This window comes from Chaetodon trifascialis, chromosome 1 (genome assembly GCF_039877785.1).
Source record: "Chaetodon trifascialis isolate fChaTrf1 chromosome 1, fChaTrf1.hap1, whole genome shotgun sequence".
NCBI lineage: Eukaryota > Metazoa > Chordata > Actinopteri > Chaetodontiformes > Chaetodontidae > Chaetodon > Chaetodon trifascialis.
This window is the reverse complement of record NC_092056.1, coordinates 2774141-2782717: the sequence shown is the minus strand read 5'-3', so window position 1 is coordinate 2782717 and position 8577 is coordinate 2774141. Positions and strand designations below refer to the sequence as shown.

The 8577-nt window shown below is 45.1% G+C and overlaps 2 protein-coding genes across 2 annotated transcripts; both read right to left on the bottom strand.

Moving 5' to 3' along the window:
- Positions 1-832: 832 nt before the first annotated feature.
- Positions 833-5003, bottom strand: ndufs3 (NADH:ubiquinone oxidoreductase core subunit S3). The gene is made up of 7 exons (XM_070961943.1): positions 4930-5003; positions 4458-4523; positions 3133-3230; positions 2706-2855; positions 1933-2058; positions 1607-1726; positions 833-1101 (listed from the first exon to the last, which is right to left on the bottom strand). Exons 1-7 carry the CDS (start codon positions 4982-4984, stop codon positions 934-936), a joined length of 783 nt encoding a protein of 260 aa, XP_070818044.1. The 5' UTR covers positions 4985-5003; the 3' UTR covers positions 833-933.
- Positions 5004-5374: 371 nt separating this feature from the next.
- Positions 5375-8378, bottom strand: ptpmt1 (protein tyrosine phosphatase mitochondrial 1). The gene is made up of 4 exons (XM_070958533.1): positions 8076-8378; positions 7223-7303; positions 6244-6435; positions 5375-6090 (listed from the first exon to the last, which is right to left on the bottom strand). The coding sequence occupies exons 1-4, from the start codon at positions 8220-8222 to the stop codon at positions 5962-5964; spliced, it is 549 nt and encodes a 182-aa protein (XP_070814634.1). The 5' UTR covers positions 8223-8378; the 3' UTR covers positions 5375-5961.
- Between the last annotated feature and the right edge of the window lie 199 nt (positions 8379-8577).

Genomic DNA, 8577 nt, shown 5'->3' with positions numbered 1-8577 from the left:
CCTGAGCAGTTATTGCATCCGTGATGGAGGCAGCAGCATTCAGAAACTTCCAGCTGCGCGTCTTCGCTCTCATTTCATGTTCTGCGCTGCAGCACCACCTGCTGGACGAGTCCATTATGGCAGATTTACATGACGGCCAAAGGGACTGAGATTTGGCTCTAATTCATTTTAAGTCCCTGAAAACTGATTTTCTAATTCAGTTTCTCTCTGTTCATTTCTTTATCTGCCAAAGTTGCTCCAGTCTTGGTTGTTTCCTGCTCCTCACGGCTCCTCTCACGGGTCAAATTTCTGTGCACCAGTTTAGCAGTATTTGCTTTTTTTTTTAGTTACAGCTGTTTTCTTTTGTTTCCAGGTGACTGTCAATCAAACCTGGCCAAGTCACACCCACTCAGCCATGATTTTTTAGTATTAAACATTAATTTAATGATCCGGAAAGATTTTTTTTTCTTTCTTTAGGCATGAATTTGTAGAATTATGGAGAAATAAATCAACAATCCTATGAATTAGTGTGATATCTGTCAAACACTGAAATTAGCATAAAACGTATCAACAGCTACACCTTGTGGCCAAAAATATGTGGACACATCTGCTTTGGGACTATTTTCATGTTTTGTTCTGGACCTCTTAGTTCTAATTAAGGCAGACAATATTTGAGATTTATGCTCTTGTGGCTGAATGGGAGAAAATCCCTGCAGCCAAAACTCTGATGGAAAGTCTGAAAGCAGAGGAGTGGAGGCAGTGATTGTGGCTTTAGATGAGAAGTGAGAAGCACTCGTGCATGTTTGGTTATAAAGTGTATTTCTGCAAAAATCACGACTCCACAGAAACTCTCTTGAGGTTTGTTCTATTAGTATTTTATTTACATAAATATTCCAGGTGTGTTTGTTGAGGGTGACACTAACAGACAGAACACGGTGGTGAAACAGAGGGGCTTCATTTCTTCTCAGGGGCCTCACCAGCCTCCAGTTTGGGCGCAGCCTCTTTGGGCTCTCGGTGGGCGGGGAACACCTCCCAGGGCGTGTTCAAGTCGAACTTCCTGAACTCCTGCGACAGCTCGACGGGCTCCGCCACCACGCGCTTCACCTCGTCATCATAACGCACCTGCACGGGGAGGCAGAACGTTCTGAATGTTTGAACTCGACTTAAAGAAACAAAAAAAACAAAAAGCTAAACTACTCGAGAAGTCGAGCCCGTGGCGATATCCTGATCAAAGGAAGAATTTTAAATCAGATCTCTTTCCCCGGAGTGTGAAGTGTTCATCGTCGGACAGAGGGAGGTAAATAAAATGAATTTGTGTACTGTCTTCAAATCAATAATTCATTCTTTCAAGGAAGCTCGGTTTCAGAGAGGATCCAGGCCATAAATTATTCTCTCAGCACAAACTATCAAGGATTTCCAAGGCTTGTGGGAACCCTGAATTTCTCATCACGAGCTGAATAAATAAATAAAAATCACAGGAGAGTTTGAGCGTCTGGGCACAGCTTTCATCCTGCAACATCCTGCCAATGCGACTACATTAATATTTGGAGGATGCCAGTGAATCACACACGCCGAGGACTCGAAATAAAGCTGACGTGTCGACGCACGTGTCGCTGGCAGGACTCACCTCAACGTATCCTGAGAGAGGGAAGTCCTTCCTGAAGGGGTGACCCTCGAAGCCGTAGTCGGTCAGAATGCGCCTCAGGTCTGGGTGGTTGGCGAAGAACACACCGAACATGTCCCATACCTGAGCAAACACACACACACACACACACACACACACACACACACACACACACACACACACACACACACACACACACACACACACACACACACACACACACACACACACACACACTTTAACTTTGCATCAATGACTGCTTCACTGTTGCTGTGAAGAAAGAAGAATCCAGTGAACGCTGTAATGACTCTCGCTGGGGCTGCACTCACCTCCCTCTCGTACCAGTTGGCAGCCTTGTGGACCGAGACCACCGAGTCTATCGGCGTTAACTCGTCCGTGTACGTCTTCACGCGGATACGAGAGTTGTAGCGTAGTGACATCAGGCTGTAAACAATCTGCAAGGCGGGAACACGTTATCAATATAAACACATTGAGGCAGCTCATTAGATGATACGTGTGTCAGACTACGAGGACGGCCGCGGCGCATAAATGTTTGACTTCCAAACACGAAGCATTTCATTTCAGAGGAGAATGAGCGCTGACAGATGATCCTGCTGAAGTGTTGCTACATGCAAACCATCAACGTAGGCGTGGATTTACAGTTCAGTGTAAAATTAAAGCTTCTGTCTGGAACAGCACTGCCGCAGCACACAGCTGTGTCATGCATCATTAGGCAGAGTCGGGCTGAGGAGCTTAAACGGTTTCATTTACTTTAGACGGAGAGAGTCAACGTGAGGAGGCGTGCAACGGAATGCAAAATCACAAAATCACAAGTTTATCTCCAGAGTTCAATGAATTCCACGGTACAACATCCAGGATGTTTTTCTACAGAGACAAAGTCAAGCGTTCACGTGTTTCACAGGCGGAAATGAGACGGAGTGGAATGACTGAAGTACAAGGGCAATGTTACCATTACAACGTGTTTCTAGGGGAGAGTGTGTGTGTGTGTGTGTGTGTGTGTGTGTGTGTGTGGGTGTGTGTGTGTGTGTGTGTGTGTGTGTGTGTGTGTGTGTGTGTGTGTGTGTGTGTGTGTGTCAGCTACCTCAAAGCGGTTCTGCCGTGTAGGGACATCGACAGCAGTCAGGTCAACCATGTTCCTGAACTGGGCGTTGGTGTGGTCCTTCAGGAAGGTCAGCACTGGGATCACTCCGTCAGGATGGATCATCACCTCCAGCTCATTGTAACACGTCACCTACACACACACACGCGCGCGCATGCACACACACTTCGAAGTCATCTGCACGCGTCTGAAATCTACATAAAGCCATTTTAATCGTTAGCAGGAGAAACGTTTAAGACCAGATGAAAAGGCTGCAGAGATTGGTCGATTCCAACGTTCAGCTAAAGATTTCAACTTCGATGCTCGAACGCAAACGAAACACTAAAAGCTCTTTTGGTGGTTCGAGCAGGAAGCAGCACCAGAGGAAGAAGAGCTCAGAACTCGCACACTGATGAGCGCATGAACTGACCTGGACCTGCTGCACATATTTGGGCATCATCTCAGACACATACTCCCCGAACGCAGCCAGCTGCTTGTGAGTGACAGGATCTTTGGGTCTGACGGTGGCTGCATGAAGGACAGAGGAGACGAGGTTTAAGACGACCGAAGGACACAGTGATTGGACAGACAGGTATCTGCCACTATATGGATTCTGCAATACTGCCATTACTGTGAAAAATACTTCAGCATACTAAAAATAATCTGCTTTACTGTGGCTGTGATAACATGCAGGTCGGGGGCTTTGCACGTACTCATAGAACTGGAGTTCCATCCAGTAACTAATATTTCCCTCACTGAAACAGATGTGAAGGAAACATTATGAGCAGTTTCTCTGTTTCTGGCTGCAAAGACCAAAACAAAAGTCTTCATTTGCTCCCACAATCCGAGGCAGCGAAGACCCAGCGGATCAACTTCATGGAAATGTCCCCACAACAACAACAACAACCACAACACCAACAACAACAGGAAAATTGGAGGCTGGAGCAGTGTTGCACATTTGATACTGACAGACAGTCAAGGGAAACTGTGTGAACGTTAAGCCTGATTTGAAGCCAGTTAAATAAGCGGTGGCCTGGATGTGACAAACGATTTTTACACATTGCTTTTTGTGTCGCCTCACGCAGCCAGAGCTAACGTTAGCTCCACGCTTCACACTGCATGACAAGCTCAGCCGGTACAGATATGACAGGAAAGCCTCCCCTGCTGCGTCTCTATGTGAACGTACGTGACAAACATGGCCTGTGCTACACTGACTGTTGTCCTTCTATACTTTGGATTTCCTGTCAAATAAATGCTGTCTGAAAATGAATCACGTTACATTTACTGATTAACTTGCATCACGGGGCAGGTAACTCCTCCCCAAAAACATGCTCAAGCTCATTTTCAGTCCTATTTGGAGACAATAAACAACCTGTTTCTTAAATCTTCCTGTCCTCCATGAGATGTGTCTCTCACTTTGCCAATAGAGTGAGTGTGTTTTCAGTGGAGTATTCCTACATTTTACAGTACTGTGGTAAAATACTGTCATATCATCCGACTCTCAGGGAGACAAACGATCCACTGAGCCCCTCTGTTATCACCAATTTCCTCACACGAGACCCATGCGTAGAAACTGAGCTTTGAAGTCTCGTTCATTTGAAATGAATTGGAATAACTCAGCTGACTCATTGTTAGTCTTAAGTTTTGGGGGGGTCATGTAGCTCCAGGGGCTCGGGGCACTTACACAAGCTTGGCCACCCTTCACGGCTGCTGGTAAAGAGTCTTACATGAACAGTTTCGGCAGTGTGTACTCACGGCTGGTCTCAGTGGTGGAGCTCTGCAGCCTGGTCTGCTGCTGCAGGAGACACGAAGTCCTTGCAACTGGAAAAAAGCAGGAAGATGGAGTCAAAGAGGAGAGCAAACACGCCGCTAACAACTGACTGTGCAGAGGGATGGTGGGGTATGTGAGCAACACACCAAGAATAACAAGCAACGGCCCAAAACCCACTCTGAACACCCCTGAATTCTGCTAATGCTGTCTGGTTGAATAACAGATTGATTTTTGTGATGGATGAGTTCATATCCATCACAAAAATCAATCTGTTATTCAAATCTATGGAGGCTAACGCTACGTTAGCATTAGCTAGCTCGAAGGTCAAACCGGAGACATTTGACGGTTGAAAATGAGACAAAGCGGTTTTCAGTGGTAAGTAAAGGCATACAGAGTCAAACAGATCGCTGCAGCAAACATGGTGTGCAAAGTCAAACGGGCATTTAGTCAACTTACCGTTAAAACTCCTTCCAAGACCTCCGCGGACAAACCGAACCAACGACGCCGCCATGTTTGCTCTGCAGCCGCTCTTCTTCGGGCAGACACGCGCCTGTTGGCGGTGTGTCTCCTCCTGCTGGGCCGGAGGAGAAGTGCCGGTGCCGCCCATGTAGCGTTAAATACTCAATTTGAAGTCTCCGGGTCAAAATTCAAGTGTCTCACAGAATACCAAATCATCAAATCAAAATTACTTTAAATCCCTAATTACAATTACCACAGGGAAATATGTCTCTGTGGCAGCAGTGCAGGCTTATCAACCTACTTTATACTGCAATAACTTCATTTAAGTGCAGTTCTTGTGAAGATAGTTCCTCTATAGCTTTAGTTAAAATGGATAGGCTGCTTCCACACGTTTGCAAGTAATGCCTAGATGCTGAAAATAAAGCATAAACACCAAGAGGCTGTACTTGTCACACAAATATTTTTATTATAATATTTTAAAATTCTGAGGCACCAGAGCAAACTATAATAAACTGAAATAAAGTCTTTACACAGTAATCATTCGATTGCTGTGTTGTACAGTCACGTCCTCGTCTTGTTGTGTCACCACAGTCCAAAACCACCTAGCCAAAGCAGCTCCATTAAGTGAAGTGTTTTTTCGACTTGCTTGTGGAATCTGAAAGCATTTTTGACTGAAACAGGAAGGTGTTGGAAAACCCAAACATGGCACTGTTCAGATCATTTTAAATTTTGTGTTTTCATTTCATCAAACATCATGCTGAACTTCAGAAAGTCCTGATATGAAAATGAAAATGTTTCAGCCACAAGCAGGAAACCAGGAGCTGACTGATAAGTTGTGAAACTTCTGAATCTTAACATTTTTGAGTAAAAGCATTTGATTTAAAAACACGGCCTGGCCTTTCCCTCTGCGGGGACACGTTATGATACGGAGGACTGGCTGAACCTCAGCCGTGCGTCATGTCAAAGCTCAGAGTCCAGACTTCCAGCTGCTGCGGGAACACGATGAGAGGTGACCGCCGCCCCGCTCGCTCAGCCGGACTGCCCGCACACCTGCTGGTGGTATTTCCTCAGCATCTCCAGCTGAGCCGAGCGCACCAGCACGTGCGGCCGAACGGACGCCAGCTTCTGGCAGGCCTCCTCTGGAGTGCAGCAGTGTAACTGTGAGGAGGAAAGTCGAAATCAGGATCAAAGAAATGGACTGAGAAGAGTTAGTTCAATCAAACAATCTAATTTTTCTGTGCTGTCCTTCTTCTAAAACCTGACGTTGGAGTGCAGAGCGGACGCTGCGACCTCCCACAGTCACGTACTGACCCGAATGAGGTACGCAGCAGCCAGCGTGGCGCTGCGGGAGCGTCCCGCCTTGCAGTGGACGTACACGCTGGTTCCCTGCCCTCGGTGCTGCAGGGCGAACTCCACGCCTCGGTGGAGGTTCTCCAGGCTGGGAACGCCAATGAGGTCGACGGTGCTCAACCTCAGCTGCTCCACCCCCGCCGCCCGCCACTCCTGCCGCCAGCATCAAACACACGAAGCATTAGTCAATGACTGGAACATGAAAAGGAGTCAGACTCAGTTCTGTGGACACTGTTGTAACAGTGGATTTCCTGGGACTTTAAATACATTACATATAATATAAATTCATACGTTACAACCTGTCGCAGGCTCTCTGACGTATTTAACGGTGTGTATCGACCGTCCCTGCTCTCCTGATGTAACTTCACCAGGTGAGTGCTCTGCACACCTGAGCTCTCTTTTGCCTCCTCCTGTCTAACAGCTGCACTGCTTTTCCTTTTCTTGATAAACAGACGCTCTTTTGTCGTCATGTGGGCTCGAGCTGAACTGAGCCTGCCGCAGCCTGAGCTGAGAGGGAGTCTGGGCTTTTATGGAGGGACGACAGCGCACCGCTGGGTTTATAGCGCAGCTCAAAACGAGCTTATTACTACTTTTTTAACTCAATTATCTTGTTTTAATAATCACTGGAAGCCAAATTGTAACAGAAAATAATATTTGAGCAATTGCCCTGTTAAAAATATGCCTGTTATAATCTCCTGGAGCTCGTTTTGTCCAACCAGCATCCCAGGAGCAGCAAAAGAAGCTGGAACGAGCAACTTGAAAAATGACTGACATAATTCAATTTATCAACATGGTTGCTGATTAATTTTCCATTGACTGACTAGTCAATTACCTGATGATTAATTTCAGCACACACACACACACACACACACACACACACACACACACACACACACACACACACAGCTCTAAGAGGACATACAAAGAGAAGTGAACTCACCTCAGCAGAGTTGCAGAAATATTTGGTTTCATACATCTCGTTCATGGTGATGACGCCTCGGATGTTTTCTGTTTCCACCAGCTGCAAAGCAACAAACACACACACATGCACTTTGCGTGAAAAACATGAGAATGGACAAAATCTTCCAAATGTGAGATACTGATCAGTTTACTTTGACTTGTGTGTATGTATATGCGTGTATGTATGCGCGTGTATGTCACAGAGTGAAAGTCTTATTAGATAATATGTAATATATATATATATATATATATATATATATATATATATAAAAGGATTACAGCTGATGACTAGTTTCATAATAAATGAATAAGATGATCATTTCTTCTATTAATCATTATGTCAAACTGAAGCCCAGAGAGATCTATTCAACTTATTTCACTCAGTATCAAAAGCGTCAAATTTTCTGAAAGCTGAAACCACCATAACCAATGACTAAAACATTTATATAGTTTCATATTTTATATTAAATAAAACAAGTTAAAATATAAAGAAACTCCAGATGACATTATCTGATATTTAGGGCTTCATATCTCACCATTTTAAATTAGCATAAACCTTTTATTTTTATTATTCCTGACTTTAAACCATCTTTCTTTACTTTTCCGGGTCACAATGAGCTTCCGTCATAACGTCCGTTTCTCTTATGGTTCCGTCTCTCTCGGTGAAGGCTGATGTGATTAAAATGAAATTACCCAGAGAGCAAGTCACCACAGGCGGAATAAAAACTTTTATTCTGCTGGTAAGTTTATTTCTGCGGTGAAAATAGAAAGAAGGCAGGCAGAGAGGCCGCTGCTCGGTGTCAGCTGGTGAGGCTAACGTGTTCCGGTCTCACCTGTCCGGTCATGGATCTGAACGGCAGCGCTCCGAGGACCACGGTCTCGTCCACTCGGTCAAACCACCGTCTCGACGACACCTTCTCCATGACAACATTGTAGGCTAACGTCGGGTAGAAAAGCAGCCTTGCTAACGCTCCGGACATGACTGAGCTACTTTTAGAAAATGATGTGAAAGCTGAGTTTTCACTGACAGCTTCCTGTGACTGGCTGTTTGTTCGCTGTGTCTGGTCCGCTCTGACGTCTGACCTGTCAGCATGCGCTCCTCTAGGAGTTAAATTTCTCCTCAGGAAGGTTGTTCCGGCAATAGAAGAACTTCCGGTAAGAATTCTTCAAAATAAAACCCGTTGTTGCGTAAAATTGTTGCTTTTGAGGCATTTTTACAGTTTACCATTACTGTACTGTAACTGTACTCTATTTTTATTTCCGGTCTATTCCATATGTATGTTATTTTCAGTCATTTCATCTACGTTTGAAATAAAAAAAAATTTGCTTGTTTCT